The 19,028-nt window shown below is 40.2% G+C and overlaps 2 protein-coding genes across 2 annotated transcripts in view; one reads left to right on the forward strand and one right to left on the reverse strand.

Moving 5' to 3' along the window:
• The first annotated feature begins 7,238 nt into the window (after nucleotides 1-7,238).
• Nucleotides 7,239-9,317, forward strand: LOC109966832 (transcription factor jun-D). The gene is given in 2 exon segments (XM_020611996.1): nucleotides 7,239-7,896; nucleotides 7,898-9,317. Coding segments are annotated over 2 exon segments (831 nt in total). The 5' UTR covers nucleotides 7,239-7,434; the 3' UTR covers nucleotides 8,267-9,317.
• A 1,626-nt stretch (nucleotides 9,318-10,943) lies between these two features.
• Nucleotides 10,944-19,028, reverse strand: part of rab3ab (RAB3A, member RAS oncogene family, b) — a 14,493-nt gene continuing 6,408 nt past the window's right edge. Inside the window, exons 2-5 of the mRNA XM_020612099.1 lie at nucleotides 18,279-18,503; nucleotides 15,867-15,985; nucleotides 15,052-15,176; nucleotides 10,944-14,450 (exon numbers count right to left, since the gene is read on the reverse strand). Coding sequence (XP_020467755.1) covers nucleotides 14,260-14,450; nucleotides 15,052-15,176; nucleotides 15,867-15,985; nucleotides 18,279-18,503 — 660 coding nt within the window. The 3' untranslated portion in view covers nucleotides 10,944-14,259. The remainder of the gene's footprint in view (nucleotides 14,451-15,051; nucleotides 15,177-15,866; nucleotides 15,986-18,278; nucleotides 18,504-19,028) is intronic.

Below are 19,028 nucleotides of genomic sequence, written 5' to 3' on the forward strand. Positions count from 1 at the left end.
TATTCATATCACTTTTTGGTTTCTCCTCTCCTCCATACTCCTGAAAAGAAACAAATATAAGACAAAATGGCATATTTAGAAATTGAGATGAAGTGGGAACCGATGACTACATAAAATCGTTAAGACCATTAAATAATCTGATATTTACCACATACATGAAAGGTCTTACACTTCATCCTGCCCTCCATCGCTTCCTTTCTCCTCACTCTGAAAGATAAATAGAAGACCAGAGGAGCTGTAGCTCAGTTTTTAAAAAACTAAGGCACAGATGATTGGTTCATGACTACTATATAAAATGTAATTAAAGCAAATAAAATTATACTTACCCATTCAAGATGTTAAGATGCCACTAGAGAAATGCATTTCCTGTCGAAAAAGCGTGTGGATGCTGTGATGCTGAAGGATCGCCATGAAAATGCCTGAAATCAATTGCTGAAACAGGTGAAGGATGACTAGAAATTGCTGAATTTTTTTTTGTTAAAATAGTTGAGAAGAAATGGCTGAAGTTCTTTATTGAATAATCTGAAGGATGAGATGCAATAAATACAAGCAGGATTGTCGCTGAAGAGCTGAACATTTTGATACCTGAAATACCTGAAAGTATGCTGAAGTAGAATATTTCCATTAATTTGAATGGAGCAAGATTTTTCAGAATAAAACTAAATAGTCTAAAAAGTATGAAGTTTAGAAAAATTCTGAACAGAAGCATGAAGGTCCTTTAGGAGCTGAATATTTTGATACCTGAAATACCCCTGAAAGTATGATGAAGTAAAATTTCCCCATTCATTTGAATGAAGCAAAACTTTCAAAATAAAGCTAAATATTTCAAAAGTATGAAGTTTAGAAAAATTCTGAATAGAAGCATGAATGTCCTTCCTATTCATTTGAGCACGGTGGCGCAGTGGTTAGCACCTTTGCCTCACAGCAAGAAGGTTCTGGGTTCAGGCCCCACCTGGGACCTTTCTGTGTGGAGTTTGCATGTTCTCCCCGTGCTTGCGTGGGTTCTCTCCGGGTACTCCAGCTTCCTCCCACAGTCCAAAGACATGCAGCTTAGGTTGATTGGTGTCTCTAAATTGCCCATAGGAGTGCATGTGTGGTTGTTTGTCTATGTGTTAGCCTTGCGATGGATTGGTGACCTGTCCAGGGTGTACCCCGCCTTCACCCGATTGCTCGCCGGGATTGGCTCCGCCTCCCATTGACTTGTATTGCAAAATATAAAGCTGAATAGATAAAAAAGTTGAGGACAAGCAGGGATGTCCGTGAAGAGTTGAACAGATCAAGACCTCAATGGCCTGTACAGCTGAAAGTATGCTGGACTTAAGTGGCAAAAAAAGGGTGGAAGATCCCAGAATAATAATAATAATAAATAAAGAACAGGAGAGCATAGTGTGGATGCTTGACAGCATCCACACAAAAAATAGAACATTCATTATCATATTAAAAAAAACAAAAAGGCTGTAAAAAATGAGGCAGATTCAACTGGAAGAAAGTGCAGTAAAGAAGAGGACAAGAAGGCAGAGAAACCTTTGAAAACTAAAGTCGGCACTAAGGTTTTGCTAAAGCAGCTGAATTGCCAAAAGGCCTGTTTTTTAATGAAATGGAAATTAAACACTGTGATAGTTTGAGTTCATGTTGGGGGAGCAGAATATTTTCCTCCAAAATGCTTACATGCATAATATCAAAGATGGCATTTGAGAGGGAGGAAATTAACACTAGCACTAGTTTCCACTGCCTCTGAAGGCAGTGCCCAGGAAGTGTGCTAAATCACATCTCATTGCTACGTTGAATAGTTAACCATGCTAACAGGCTTGGACAGTGTGTGTGTGTGCGTGTGTGTGCAGGGGTGTTGAGGCTAATCTCAGTACTGAGTCCTCCTCCTCTTTTCTACCACCCAGACATCTCTGCCTCACACACACACAGCATTGAAGTCGCCAGCCAATCACTACCTGTCTGCCTTTCTACTGCTTTTACCTGCGTCACTCTGCCTATGTTGTTTCCATGGTGATCACTGATGCTCCCCCACCACTTTGTCTCTCTGCCTCTTCCAGTATGAGGGTAAAACTGACTTCTGTCTGGTGATGCATTCAGGCTGCAGACGTCATCACTTCCCTCGGGAAAAAGGCCTATTTTTACCACTAGGCACAGAGTATACCAAGTTGCCAAACATATTTATGGAACCACATCTAATGCCACCCTGCCAGGAAAACATTTCTCTCCATTCTCTGCTTCTCTCTCTCTCTCCATTCATCTCATGAGAATAATGTTCCTTCCAAGGCACATTCACACTCACATTCACTCCTATGGGCAATTTAGAGCCACCAGTCAGCCTAAGCTGCATGTCTTTGGACTGCAGGAGGAAGCCAGAGTACCCAGAGAGTGTACACAGGAAGGCCTCAGGTCAGCCTGGGCTCGAACCTGGAACTGTCTTGCTCTGGGATGACAGCGCTAACCACTGCACCAATTTACATTAACATTGTAGGTTTTTCATGATGAAATCTTTATTAGATGCTTATGACACATACATATATTAATGGTGACTGTTCTGAACAGCCACACTCCATGCCATGAAAAGCCTGCCATCATAGACAGAGGTGAGACCCAATATTGGTGTACTGCAAATGGGGAAAGGGTTTATACTTTTGTCTTTCCTTAAGCATCATCCATAGTTACACTAGGTTGTAAACATGAAAAGCAACAGAAATAGTTGTACAATGAATGAAAATGGAGTGTTTGAGTGAGAAGGACACATTCTTCTGGCCAGTTGCTGTGTGAAGGGAAATGAATATTGCAATATTGCTAAATATAGAACAATAAATGTGAAGCCGGAGAGATTTATAGATACAGTAAGTGCTACAAAAGGAAACGTGTAAGATATGATTTTGTTTGACATCTGTTTTTTTAACACACCTGCCCACACAGAGTCATATCATTCAAGCACTCTATCATTGTTAGTCAGGATCAAGACATGAGAGTATATCTAGTTAACTACTTTGAAAGAATGCCTTACAAGCTTATACAATATTTAATTACATCCATGTTCACTTGCCAAACCAACTGTTACAGTTTCTGACTGACAAAAGAAATGAAATTCTCATTAATATTTTCAAAGGGATCTTATCTCCTCTACCTGTCTCCATGAATCACACATAATGCTACAAATACAAACCACACATTAATCACATGTTGCTCAGTGCAGCATAAAACATTCCTGATCTGTTCTTGGCTCCAGCACAGTGGATGTTGCATCGTTCCAACTGATGCCAAGCATTCCTGACAGCTGTGTCTTGACTTGCAGCTTTAACCAACAGTCACCGATGAAAATTATTGCTAGAGACCTGAATCAGCCCTAGTCATATCAACGTGCCCAGTGTTGTTGAATTGTTTTGTTTATTGTGTCTTGTTTCTTCTCTTTTCTCTCTCCTCCATCCACTCACCCTAACTGGTCGAGGCAGAAAGCCACCCACCCAAGAGTCTGAGTCTGTCAGAGGTTTCTTCCATTGAAGGCAGTTTTTCCTCCCCACTGTCGCCAGGGGCTTGCTCAAGATGGATTTGTTGGGTTTTTCCTCTATAATAATAACAATAGTAAGATCATACTTTGTATAGTGTCCTGAGATTACATTTGTTGTGAATTGAATTTACCCTTCAACTCATGCTGCCTTGTATTTGAATTTAGATCTTTTCGCTGCCATATGATGCACTAATTGTAAAATGAATGTGAAAAATCTTCATCCCAACCAGTGTATTTTAATACACCAACAGTTTAAAATTTTAAGCTTTCACCTATCCATCGAAAATCTCAAATCTCTGAAAAGTCATCTGTTTAGTTGGTTGGGGCTTTGCTTGAAAACTGGGTTTCACCATTCTCTAAAGGCAGAGACCTTGGAAAACGGTCAACAATGCAGCACATACTGCATATCAGTGTCAAATAAAGCAAAATGTTGTTTGAAGTTCATCTTTCATGCAGCCACGTTATATTGGTTACAACTGATGACAATACATATTGACCAACCACAAATGTTTTAAAGTTGAAAAAATGTCACGATACTTATTAAACCACTCCTGCTATATAATCCATCTATACGCTCTGTTTACAACAGTAGTTTCACCAAAGAAAGGCCTGGGTTATGTGTTATTTTACACATTGAAAATTAAACTATACTGCTGTAAGGAGTTATTTGACCTGACAAGCACAACATGTTAAAAACCAATTTATATGAAATTCAGTGGAATGTATGAACAATTAGTATGATCAAAGCTTCAGTTTTGTCATGTTTAACTATTGTCCCACAGTTTGTACTGGTTATAAGGGAAAAGGAAATGAAAGTGTGCGTAAGAGAATGGTACATCCTTTTCCAGTCTGGCTTTTCTTTTTTTGACTGCAGGCTCCACACCCCCACTCTCTCTACACTGATACTCAGTTTTTAGACAAAAATATCTCTCCTTTGATGGTTTACTCCCCCCACCTCCATTTCCGCCACAGCGTTAAGAGATCTGACATCACAGGGTCCATCACGTGATCCACCCGCACAATGCTTTGCGTGATGGATGGGGCCTACCTCTGACGCACATAGCTCCTCTGCGTGTAACCCCTTACAAGCCAGAAGACTGGTACTGAAGGAAAGAAGGGCCATTATCCCAAGATATTTGGTCCTAAATAGCTTTGTCTATTGAATATTTCATTTTTAAATTATTAAATTGAATTTGGATTCTCTGGCTGCATCTGCCTATTTATAGATTCAACAAAACGACGCATGAAAAGGGAAGAGGTTCATCTGGGCAATCCTGACAAATTGTACCAACCGTGGACAAACAGTGCTTCCATTATGTGAAGTGCTCATCAAACACTGAAGGTTTCCACCTCATTAATCCCTGGACATGTAGAACAAATCCACTTAAGAGACAGCTGTAATACAGTACATTTTAGATTCTTAAAGTGAATCATGTCATTAAATGTTAAAAAGGGAAAACAAAATACTGAAATTAAAAAATTGATTGCAATTTGATCTGAATTTAAAAACTGAATGTGAAATTGTGAATTCTGTAATGGAAAATGGAAAAATGAGTGAAAGTGCCTAAACTGCAATTATCATGTGACTTTGCAACTAGATGTGTGTGTTGGTTGTGAGACCAGATCCGACTCAGAAACAAAGTGAAACTGTGAACTGACCGGAAAGCAAACCAGTTTCCGAGTCAACTTCTCTAAATTTGCATGTGCAAAAATAAAGTAAACAGTGTCATGGCTAAGAAAACTAAAGTGGACAGCCTGTCCTCAGGAGACATAAACTGTTGTCTTGACCACACATATGTATAATCAGAATCAGAATTGCTTTAATTGCCAAATGTACAGCATACATATGGTTTTGTCATGGTGTTACAGCACATTGGGAAATAGAAAATTATGCAGCAGTTTTAAGCAATAACAATTAGAATAATCAAATTATAAGAACAATAAAATATCAAGACAAGTAAAGAAATAATAACAACAGTAAGAAAAATAAATATATAACTTAAATAGGCATACATATAATATAAAGTATTCCAATTGTGAATGCAATATTTGCTGCTTATTGCACAATAAAATCCATAGATACATAAATTATTAGTTCAGTGTGTGTTGGGGAGTCATGGTGGGTAACGTTGAACGGAGAATAACATCAAGAATGTGAGCTAAGTTTCCATTATATCACACAGTTTAGCAATGATCATTCTTACATGAATATTTAAAAAAAATGTTAAACTGGTGAAAACATCATTCCTAGTACTGAACATAGGCCTATTACTGTACAGTAGTATGAAAACAATCTCAAACATCAGTGTAAGTGTTTTCTGTTTGTAGTTTATTCCTCCTCTCCATGGCAATAGAACTGGTGCCAAAGATCATCTATTCAGAAAACAAGCAGCTCTATACAAAGTGAAATTTGCTCTTGTGATTGGACAGAGTAGAAATCTTATACAGAACAGCTAAAATCTGTGAAGACACCCATGTGGGTGCAGGGTCATAAAGTCCAAGTAATAATCATATATTCTGTTGTGATGCTTTTTATTTTTAACTTTTAGGCATTATCTGTGTTTTGTAACTCCGAAATTGTAGCCAGTTACAAAATAAATATAATTGATAGCCTATGGAAACAAATAATATTATTTCCTCCATGTGCAGATAAGCAGATAAGAGCAGCAGTTTAGGGGTAGAAGATATTTTACAGCAGTATTGCCAGGATATCAGTTCTCAGATCACTGCATTGGTTGCCAGTGTGTCACGCTATCAAGTGTGTACACTGTCAACCTTCCAGATCTCTCAGGTTAGCCAGCTTTGGTCTACTTTTATTGTCTGTTTATTATAACGTCATTGCTGCTAGATGAGAATGTGAGTAATGTTTTGAATATTTTGCTTTCTGTGAAGCAGTCACATGCAACCCAAACCACATTTCCCCGTGGGGATAATAAAGTCTATTCTGTTCTGTTCTATTCTATTCCACTTGTGATTCTTTCTACTTGGGGCCTCTGTGCTATTCACATCTGGAACATACCGAAGATCCCAGAAAAAAGACAACTTCTGAATCTAAATTGAAAATGGATTTGTTTACCATGGCGTTCGATGACATTTTAGAGCAACACTTCATTTGGCCATTTTTTATCATTAGGCATATAAGAAAGAAAGTCACTTTCGGCTTTTTCGCATTTTAGGGGTCGCCACAGCGAATCGTCACACTGACGACTCGCATGTTGACATTTGACACGTGTTTTACCCCGGATGTCCTTCCTGACGCAACCCTCATTCGAACCACTAGCCTACCAGGGATGGCTTTTATCATTAGGCATATACTACCAGTTATTGTAATGCGGTTTTATTCTTAATGAAATGCTATGCGTTTTGCCCTACTATTACTTTTATCAGTTTCTGTTCTATTACTTCTGCTTATTCCTGTTCTTATAATATTTTGCATCATGTGAAGCACTTGCCATGTTTATGAAAAGCGTTATTTGAACAGAAGTGCCTTGTATAAAATAACACTGTCGCGGGTGTACTGGGAGAAAAGATTAAATATAATATAACTGACTTGATATAGGGGTACACCCATTATTTCCTGACTAAGGCTGTAGCCCGACCCTGGATTAAGACGCAGAGTAAGACCTCTCTCCTGTCGCCCCGTCTCTGGTTCCTTTATTCAAATAAAATCTGGAAAACGTCATTTCTGCCCAATGCGCGCGCTCTAATGTGACATAATGGAACGTGCGAGCCTAGATAAGCTCGAGGCGGTGGGCGCGGGCGTGCACATTGAGACTGCTCCACAGCTGAATTGTGCGAGCACTTTCAGTCAATAGCTATTAAGTAAATATATTTTATATTATAGTTTATTTCTGCGAGGTTATGGCCAGGGCATCGTTCTGAAGGAGTACAGAGCAGCACGACTTATCTTTGTACCCACGGAAATAATGATGAAGAAGGATATTAACTTGAGTCTGGCAGACGATGCAGACCTCAAACCTAATCTCCGCGATGCTGAGGGCATCCTCAGTTCCCCGGACCTGGGGCTGCTCAAACTGGCCTCTCCGGAGCTCGAGAGGCTAATTATACAGTCCAACGGCATGGTCACCACGACACCGACCAGCTCCCAGTTCCTCTACCCGAAAACGGTAACAGACGAGCAGGAGTTCGCCGAGGGCTTCGTGAAGGCGTTGGAGGACTTACACAAGCAGAATCAGCTGAACGGAGCCGGGCAGACGAACAACAGCCTGGATATGGGCGCTAACATCGCTCCGAGGACCGCCCAGCCGGACCTACCGGTATATACGAACCTGAACAGTTACGGCAGTGGGCCACTAGGAACCACTGCCAACTACTCCACGGACACGGTCCCTTTCCCGCCTGTCCCGTCACATCATTTGGGGACAGCCCCGCCGCCGCCGGAGATCGCCGGAGATCTCTCGTGCCCAGCCGCTGAAGGAGGAGCCTCAGACGGTGCCTGACGTTCAGAGCTACGGGGAGAGCCCGCCGCAGTCTCCCATCGACATGGACACACAGGAGCGCATTAAAGCCGAGAGGAAGAGGCTCAGGAACCGGATTGCAGCTTCCAAGTGTCGGAGGCGCAAACTGGAGCGGATCTCCAGGCTGGAGGACAAGGTCAAAACGCTGAAAAGCCAGAACACCGATTTGGCCTCCACGGCTAGTCTGCTAAGGGAGCAAGTGGCCCAGTTGAAACAGAAAGTCCTCACTCATGTGAACAGCGGCTGCCAGCTGCTGCCACACGAAGTTCAGGTGCACTGATGCTAGTCAGAGAGAAAGACTGGGCTACTGACCAGCACATAAGCTTCGTTTATTCGGTTAATGTTGGCATTTCTGTATGTAGCCTAGCCCAGACGTGTGCCGTTCCTAGGGATGAATACCGGGCCACCTAGGCCAAGCTGTACATTAATAATTAGCTGTTTAAAATGCTCTGACCATCGGTAAAATGTAGAGCATAATATATGCTAAATGATCATGAGACTTTTCTGCTATAATCGGCAGATAATTTGGACAAGTTTTGTTTTTATTCCTGAAACAATTTCCAGAAATCACATTGCTCCACAGAGTGGGGAAAATAAGTAAAATAAGTCAGTATGAATCACTGGAGTTTTAAACAATCAACAGTGACCGATTGGTTTATTTTATTGATGCCGGAATAAAAAGCTGTTGCCTTTCATGCGTTTTTTGTATGACGTCCTGCTCTACCTCGTATATATGGTTACTGGTGAACACGGCAGCATTAAACTGCCAGATTTGTCAGTGGAGTTTGGCTAAAAGCTTTCCTGGCGGGGGGAAAAGAGGCACTTGTCAGGAGCTATATGCTCAGTTTAAATGACAGGCGGCACATATCTACATTTGTTTTTTTGTATAAATGTTTACAGACTGGCTGTGTCAGTCTCAAACCTGGACCAAACAGATGTACAGCATTTCTACTATAATATGCACATTTATGACACACATATCCTTAATATATCGCGAATTGGCTGTTAGAAAAATGCATATATGCCCACATTTGAAATGTAAATGAAATCTATTTATTTAGCATCTGTAGGGAACAATTTGCATGTTACTGACAAACTGGAATGTTGCCCATAGTTGGGTGCCACGGGGTGTAACCAGTGTTTATTATCTTTATTATCCTATACAAACATGTATTTATTTGTTTTTTACTGTACTGTGTCGCCATTTCAACATAAGTTGTAACCCTTTTGTTGCAGAGTCTGTTGTCACCTCTAGCCTACAGGTATTTGGCTTTACAGTTATTTGTGTTCTGAATTAAATGGTGCTCGACAATAAACACTGTTTCCTCTAATTTGGTGACTGTTTATTTGCATGCATGTTTCTAAAGTCAGTGTTTCCAACAAAAAACCAGATGTTGGAGGTGCAGTGGTACTGAGCTACATGTGTTGTTCATTGGTCTGGATTGACTGAAGAATTTATTTTGTCTTTCATTAGCCTAAAATAAGTTAGGAAACTATGCAGGGATATTTTTTTTTAATTAAGTTACAGGTTATTAAACTGTATAAAGACAATAACACATGGTATTGTAGGTTATAGCTTTCCCTTCTGATGGAGCCTGTGAAGTCAGTGATGTGTAACAGCAGGATCTCTGGTCTCCTAAGTGGAAATCTAGGAAATCTGCATCACCTTGGTGTTTTTCGCCCCCTGTTGGTTAACTGGGAAACTGCAGAAAATGCTGCACAAATGATCGAAGGGACAGTTTAGTGGAAATGAAGGGGCATTTTTTTATGGAAAAGTGGGGTGTAGTAACCTCCTGAAGGCCATTGAAGAGTCTTCATGGTAATAATAAACTTTATTTATAGAGCACCTTTCTAAAACTTACCAAGTACAGAGAATAAGAACAAAACAATGATGACATGTCAAATGATAATGATATACGCCACAGGACACAGCTAAAACACAAATGGAGAAGTACACACATTTAGAAAAAGCATGATAAAAGCTTACAAGAAGGCCAGGCTGTCAAACTGTTTTAAGATGCATTTAAATAAGGACTAGCTTCATCTCACTTGTTTCACTTCCTGTATTGTGAAGATAGATAAGTACGACTGGTGTGTTAGTGTTATTAATTTCTAACTAGGGCAAAAATTCAATCAGATTAGATGGGGTCCCCTGCAATATAATGTTATTAAATGAATGTCTGTTATCATCAGGGAATGTCCTTTAACATCAGGGTTAGATAAAGTAATGGTAATAGGCCTTTCAATTTCAGTGTTGTTCTTTTGTAACCACAGTTCCAGATAATTAGGACTGAAAGACATGCAAAAACTAGCACATTATAACATATTATTACATTTTTCTGAAGCATTCGGTAAATTAATATTGTATACTGCATAGTTTCCCCTTTACATAGGTATATTTCACTCTGCTTTTAAAAATATCCTATCTGTCCATTCCGGTGAATTTGACTGATTGGCAATACTTCCTTTTTTATTGTCTGCCAGAAAAAGTGAAACACTGACATCTTGACACTGATTTCAGCAGCATCCAAATGCTAACTCTAGATGACTGAACTTTCATAACACCAAAAACATTTGATTATTTTGACTGAATCTGGATCTCACTTTACTGTCTGGGTTAAAAAAAATAGTCCACTTCACTACAGTCACTTCACTTCTCATTAAAGGCATACAAAGTATAAAATCTTCAATAACAACAAGAGTCAGCTGATTGTTAGCAAGTTTTTATTGTTTTACCACAAAGTACAGATAAAAACATCCACAGCATATTCTTTCACCTTAATGACCCAAACTGAGGAGGATCTGAAGAGGCAGTGATTCAAGCCCACATAAAGTTACGTTTCTGCATGCCTGTAGAGGATCTGAAGTGGGCTACCTCGCCCAAGCTTGGTGGCATTACTTTTTTGTATAGCTACTGTAGTGTGTATTGCTTTGTAACTGAGTGACACAGTCATTCACAAGCAGGCCTGAAATAAAAGCATATACATACAACATGGCTCTTTTGGGATTTTCAGGGCTTTTCATCTTTTTTCCTCTTTTTTTTTTGTTGCAAGCCTGAATCAATACAACACAACTCACATATAGGATTCAAAGGTACAGTATTTACAGATCTGGTTTATACTGACAGGAAGACATATTGGAAAGGACAACCATTTAAAAGTTTGGTTTTACCAGAAAATAAACAGTCACAATCAGTAGGAAGTAGAATATCTCTCAGGGTTGTAATGATAATTCCTGTCCAAATCTCTATTTCCTTCCTTTCTTGATACTAGATGATTGCATCACTACTTTTCTGGGACATTTTGACTGGGGGCTCATTTTATGTCATTATATTTAACAGTAACAGTCATCTGTAATTTCAGGTTGTATGCTACACTTGGCAGTTAACTCATGCAACAGTTACTCAAAAAATAAATTGTTTTTTGATTCAAATAATCAGTTGCAGACTTTATGAAGTCCATAATTTTGATTTACCCTCTCAGTCCACGAATCTCATCTTCTTTAACTTGAAACAACAACATGTGAAATGTTACAATTGCACTGCACACTAGCAAGCCTTGAATAAAAATGACATGAGTTTATGTTTGAATGGGGAGGGTTCACATCAAACCACAAAGCTCTACTGATTATTATTTACAATTTCAAACTTTTAAAATTGGTCACGGTGCTCTGTCTGGCATCCTACAGCAAAAACAGGCAGCTGCTTCTACAGCAATCTTTGGTGAAGTGAAAAGAAGGAATGCCTTGCAAACCAGTTTTAACTGTGGAAACTGTATCAAAACAACTACATCAATACTTCCTGATAGAAATGTGGTGTGGTGACACAATGTTGCTCGAACCAAGGAAACCTCAGAGCAGAATATTTAACACATGCACTGGCTCAAAACAAGTGTTAGAAACTCAGCAGCTGCCTGGTCTGTGAACCTTTAAGCCTCCAGGTGTTTGATGCTTGTTTGACATGAATCGGCAGTGTCCATAGGTCACCTGAAGACTGAGCATCAATAATGTTACACACTATCAGACACTGACATCCACACAAGAGTTCACCAGCATCTAATAAAGCTGCTCTGTAATGCTGATTCTGAAGAAGTCTTATTATGAGCAGAGTTTGTCATTAAACAGAGAAGCACTGAAAGTCAGTGTGCAATTTGACACATTTTCTCTTTTGCTCAGAGATAAAACAATGTCTCTCAGACTCTCAAAAAATGCCATTAGCCATACGAAAGACACTTACAGTAAGCTGCAAACACACAGTACCACACTGAATCCAATCAATGCAAACTAGATTTAAATTCCACCATCCTGGACTGTGTGTCAGTATGATTTTCGCTCTCTGAGGTCTTAACACCAGGAAGACAAACCCTTGTACAATGACTATTGGAGTCAATCAAAGTGCCTCTAGTTTTGATTTATTTAGAATTTTTAAAAACTGCCATTGTTGTGGTAGTTTCAGTGTTGTTCTTTTCTCTCTTTGTGTTTTCTTTCACTCACTAGGCTCAAACTATCATATTAAGACAAACCTAAAAATCTAACAGTATAACATTGTTTGCACTCTCCAAAGACATTTCAACCTTTTTTTCAGAGAAAAAAGTTTGAATAACCATTGTTACAGGGATATTTGATATTTGGTAAAGCTATGACTATCAGGGAGATGAATACTAAACAGTCAAGTCTCATATAGCTTTAGCCTTCATGCTATACAGTGGTCTTTCTCAGAAACAAAAACAGATTGTGTAATTGCAGGATCTTCTCTGCCTGATCTGATAAAATACTGTAATGTCAGCGTGTAGCACTGTTAGCAAGTACAACTGAACTGTGTTGGACAATGCACATGTCAGATAATCTCAGTGTTATCTTTTTATTTTTACATTGTCAGTGACAGCAGGGACATTACCATGTTGAGGCTGCTGGGACTGGGAGCATCAGAACATTTGCCACCCTAATTACAATTTTATTGCTAAATCTGGCTTTCAGAAGGCTTAAAACCTTCTGATGTCAGCTTCACTACACTCACTGTCTGACTTGATGCAGTGCAAAGTTTCTCTAGCGAGTGCCAAGGTGTTACACTTCATGAGCAGCAGTGAGTGGATTCAGGTGGATGATAAACATGTTAAGTAGCTGGTTTGCAATTTGCATTTAAAGGGCCATTCCACAGCTTTTTTCCCCCAGGAAGTGTGAATTTCAGACTTTGCAGCATCTCTGGAAAGCAGCATGACACCAAACCAACAGGGACATGAAGCGACTCATGGAGGAGGTGCCACTGGTGCAAATGATTCCACACCTCTTCCAAAGAAAACCTGACCGCATAGATCTTTTATATTTGATACTATATTCATAGAAATTAATTTCTTTTAAACTTCATTTCCAGAAATGCATACCTGTAGATATTATATATTGCACAAAATATGTACATTTCAAATAAATATCAAAAGTAAATAAAATGTGTTTCTTTGTTTTTTGCTTTTTTTTTAACCTAGTTTTGTCTTTTTCATATTCTCCCCTTCCCAGTGTTTCATGTATTAAAAGAATAAATGGGGCATACAAAACAAAGTGATGAAGAAACAAATACAGTTTAAAAAAAAGGCCAAATGAAAAGGCTCCGATGAATAATGAATAACAAAATATTTGCTAATACTTGTAGTATCCATACCAACAAAAAGTCACACAGATACTGTACATGTATGTTTGATTCTGCTGAGTCCAGAATCATATAAGAAACATAACAGGTACTGGTATGGAGCAGCTTTCACCTGGATAATCCCACTCACATAACTCCACTGTGATTTTCTTGATCTCCATATCCAAGGCTGACATCTTTTCAACAGATTTAACTGACATGAAACAAAGCACTGTAAACATCTGAAGGATTTAAATGGCACTCAGAGGATGGACGCCGTCAAATCCTTCTTGTAAAACTACACTGAAGAATGAGGAAACAACAAAAGATGGGTCAGAAGCCTTCAAGAAGCTGGGCTGCAAAGAGTCTGAAACACTCCAGTTTGACAGAACTTGCCTGAAAAAAACAGACAACTTTATGTAGAGGAACTAGAAGCAAACACACCTCAAGCACTGGTCCTCCAGCATCTCAGAGCATTTCAGGCACTTTTCAACCTGGTTCTTGTGACCATCAGCCACTGATCCTTACTAGGTTACAGAAAGAAGCAGGAGAGAAAGTGAAAAGGGTGATGGAGTTTGGACCTGAGGCCCCGGGATCCAGCTGAAGGAGAAGAAGGAGGAAGAGGGATGAAAAGGGTTTGGGGGAAGTAGTCAGCTTTAACATGCACAGTCCTGGTGCGGTGGAGCAGGCTGCTCTGTCAGCTGGGGCCCTTGTTTGACCCCCGTGACGGCAGGATCTCCAGCATCCAGGTTCTCAGACATCTTTTCACAGATGATGTCGACCAGGCGCTCAAAGGTCTGCTTCACATTGATGTTGTCCTTAGCACTGGCTTCAAAGAACTCAAACCCTGCAGAGGAAAGAGGGTACGGGAGAGGATCGGAGGTTTAATGAGGGTGACCTTACTATATAGAATGTCTTGAGATGATTATACAGTATATCCAAATGAACATAAATTAATTAATTTACTTCATAACTCTGTACCTGGCAAAATGGCAGCAAAGCCATCATCAGGAGCAGTTAGATCAAAATCAGCCCGATTATTAACAATGACACAATCACACCAACTAATTAAAACAGAGCCCAACACTGATTAAATAAGTTCGAATTCATTCAATCCAGGCTCTGAATTCACATGGTCCATATACAGTGTTTGATTGATTGTTCTCAGGCTGGAATGTTTTTCTTGTCCCTCCCTTTTTGCCAACATAATGTAAATGCAGGATATATAAACAGTCACTGAGCTTGTATGTGAACTCCTTCTTGGCTCATCAAAAGGTATTACTCTCAGAGTTTGCATGGCCTATAGGAACCAAAATCAAATGCAACAGCTTCATAAGAAAGGGCAAAGTTAAAGTTCAGGAATGATGAAAAAATACATCATAGTCACAGTGCACAGCTATGAGTCATAGATATACAGTGTTTGTACAGTGTGTGTGCTGTGAACTCACCAAGGTGTTCAGACAGCTGCCGGCCTCTCTCTCCACTCACCACTCGCTCATCCTCCATGTCGCACTTGTTTCCTACCAGCAGCACCTGGGCGTTGTCCCACGAGTAGGTTTTAATCTGAGTCGACCTGGGAACCAACACACCCAGCTGTCAGAGAGGAAACTCACAGAGCTGGAGATGTGATCGTGCCACACCTGAATGTACTTTGACATCTGAATTATCCCTCTCACATGTTTTCTAATCAGCGTGTGGAGTTTTTGAGCCAAAATGTGGATCACACTGAACAGAACTACAAAATCAGATCAGTAAAACCTAGATGTGATATTTGTTTGTAGCCTAGCAAAAGAGGCGAAACAACGGACAGTGACAAAACTTATTATTTCAGTCAGTCAGTTAGCACCTGTTGTTTAACAAGAATGATAATATCACTCTCTCAGGTGTGAACTCAGAAATTCCAAAGCACAAATACTTTAGTTAAAACCCTGCACAATAAACTTTAATTATAGCTCCCTCGTTTTCTACTATTGCCTGTAAAATGTTATTTGAGATAAAGGGCACAGTTAATGACCAAGCTGAAGTCCTGGCTGGATAAAAGGTAGTGATATCTGTAGTATCTGATTTTTCTGCAGACAGAAGCAGTAGCTGCTGTGGACCACACAGAAACTTGAACCAGCTCACCTACTCTGTTCATCAGTCTCCAGTATCTCTACATCTATTTTCAGACTGGTACCGATTATCTAGATGCCACTTGATCCATCATTTGCACAGCACTTCCTCCACAGCTAGAGAATCTGTAGAGTCACAGCCAATCACTTACCAGTCCTGAACAGCGTTGAACGATTCCTCGTTGGTGATGTCATACATGAGGATGAAGCCCATGGCTCCTCGGTAGTAAGCCGTGGTGATGGTGCGGTAACGCTCCTGACCTGCTGTGTCCTGGAAAAGCCAAGTCCCACAGTGTGGAGGAGTAAACAGATTTCAGTCCTCACAATGCGAGTAATACTAGGCAAGTGCACACACACACACACACACACACACACACACACATACATCTCACATTTCTTAGCTTTTGTTTTTCGTTTCTTTGGCTCTATCTATTCACTCAATCAAACATGATCATTGTCAGGCCACAAGGATATTGTAAGACATCTATTTCTAGCATCTACAGCTCTGTACTTCACTTTTCATACTGCAGCTGCAGTTTCTTTCTTGTTCTGCTCAGCCACTCAGTGTGCTGCAGGCTGCTCAGGAAGAGAGCTCTACATCCAAAATAACAGTGTAGGTAGCACTGAGTGGTGTTACATAATGAACACACTGGAGTACTCCTCTTTGCATTCACTATGAGCTCTGAAAACAGCTGAAGAGATGGGCAAATATCTTGTTTAAACAATGTTCATTTCCCAGCAGGCAAGATACAGTTAGTGCCTGTATGTTTTAACTAAGGTGAGCACCTAGGATATGACAGAAGCACAAAACAGGGGTCATGGAGGCTGCTAGATAGTCTTCCCTTTTATGTTTTACTTTTAATTAAAGGATTTTAAGGGAAGGGTGGCTCAGTGGTTAGCGCTGTAGTCTCACAGCAAGAAGGTTCCAGGTGCGAGCCTTGGCTGACTTAGGGGGTTTGCAGGTTCTCCCAGTGCCTGTGTGGATTCTCTCTGGGTACTCTGACGTCCTCCTACAGTCCAAAGACATGCTGCTTAAGTTGACTGGCGACTCTTAGTTGCCCATAGTAGTGTGTGTGGTTGTCTGTCTCTAAGTGTCAGCCCTGTGATAAACTGGTAGCCTGTCCAGAGTGGACCCCGCCTCTTGCCCAATGTCAGCTGGGTCTGGTTCCAGCCACCCTCTTTGGGATAAGCGGTATAGATAACGGCTAGTTGAATTTTAAGGGGAAAAAGTAATGGTTTTGATGTAACAGCTGAAATAAACTGAGGTAGAAAGACACACCAAAATGTATTGTTACACAAGCATGCAACCCACAGTCCATTGTAATTATAAAGTATTACAAACATCATATAAGTCTATTTAAATAAGATTTACCAAACACTGTGAAATGCATGTATACATACTGCTTGTTGAAGTTAGAGCTCATGACTCAGACCATTTTCATTTGTACTCAGCTGAGATGTTGAGAGATGGGGGATGGGGATATTATGTGTGTGTGTGTGTGTGTGTGTGTGTGTGTGTGTTGTGTGTATGGCTGCCTCTGTTGTCAGCCTTTGTCAGGTCTTGCCTCTGGTAAGGAAGACACAATTGGCCAATCAGAGCATGAGAAAAAGATGACTCGGAGCTGCTCTCGCGTCTCCAGTTCTTACATAGCTCCCCTCCCCTCCCTCATACACGGACCATGCGCTGCTCACCATCAGGGCTCTGTCTTCTGCAGAGTGTATAGTAAAGGTGGAAATGATGTTATGATGTACAATGTGATACTGAAACTGTTTCCTGCAGAATACTTTGCTCTGCTCTTTACAGCTTTGAATGAGTTTACTGATCCCTCAGGAGCCAGCATGACTGATCAGAAACCATCCTCTTTGTTTGAAAGGGCAGGTCAGTGTTTTGGTAGCTTATCATTACTTCTAATATATTTTATAGTATTCTATCCAACCAAGGAACAGCTGGCTGCAGCAGGCTGCAGAGAGGACAGTGCTGCATGCAAATGCATGTGTTCACTGCAATATGAGGACAGTTGGCATAATAAAACTGCACTGCAGGGCAGCGTCTCAAAGAGCAGCAGATAATGCTGTTCAACATGTTATGAAACATCTTATGAAATGTTATTTGCTGTATCATGAGAACTCATTAAAACACATGACCAAATCATACTCCTAAATCTTTCACGAGTATCATAAGGTGCAGTGGGCTGATGCGGTCTCCCATTTACAATGCCAGACAGGTGTGACCATCCAATAACCACTGGGGACCCCAAGGAGTCAAGTTTGGGTGTCTACCATTGTAGTCCACAGTGCACAAACTGTCTGACAACATCAGCAAATCTGTCCTAAAATGGATTTTTAGAAAGTTTGAGTTTTGAGTATCAGAGGTAACGTTTCTTGTCTCCTCAACAGTCTGCTTTATGTCGGCCAGGACAAACTTACACTGCATAATAATCCTAAGCAGCTTTTGACTGAAAGATCTGTTATATAAACACACTCATTCAACTCCAGCTTCAGTAGCACATTCACTAGATATTTACATCTAACTCTGAATGACAACACATCTCCTCATGTCTCACCCAGATCTGCAGTTTGATCCTCTTGTCATTCCGGTAGATGGTCTTCACCTTGAAGTCAATGCCCACTGTACTGACGAAGGCCGGCGTGAAGGAGTCGTCAGCATAACGGAACAAGAAGGACGTTTTGCCCACGCTGCTGTTGCCAATAATGAGGATCTTGAACATATAGTCAAAGTTTTGATCCGAAGTCTCCTTCTGTCCATAGGTTGCTGTTGCTGAGGCCATCTGTTCACAGAGACAAAGGAGAAAAACAAAAGGTTAATCTAAAGACTGCATAACAACGCTGTCAGAATCTGTAGTATTATAGGGCAAACTGGACAACAAATACCACACACAGTACGGATATTTATGAAAAAACACAACCATATATTAACATAAATCTTGAGCTTCACTGTAGTCCCAGTTGAATTTGATATTTTCAGCTTCTCGGATGTTAAGATTAGCTGCTTTCCAGAATTATAAATGACTGTAAACTGAAAATGTTTGGATTCTGGACTATTGGTAAAAAAACAAAAAACCAAGCTAGTTAAATATAATATCGCCTTGGACTATTGGAAATTACAACAGATGTTTTTCACAACATTTGACAAACAGAATGATTAATTGTTTAGTCAATAAAATGACTGTGTATAGGTTTGCTAGGACAGAATAGTATTTCCTGGTTTCTAGCAAATGCAGTCTGTCCTCTCTGGATTAATGACCTTTGAGCAGAAAATGTGTGCAGGGCAGTGCAAGCAGCAGCAGCTCACC

This window comes from Monopterus albus, unplaced genomic scaffold, assembly GCF_001952655.1.
Source record: "Monopterus albus unplaced genomic scaffold, M_albus_1.0 scaffold120.1, whole genome shotgun sequence".
Lineage (NCBI taxonomy): Eukaryota > Metazoa > Chordata > Actinopteri > Synbranchiformes > Synbranchidae > Monopterus > Monopterus albus.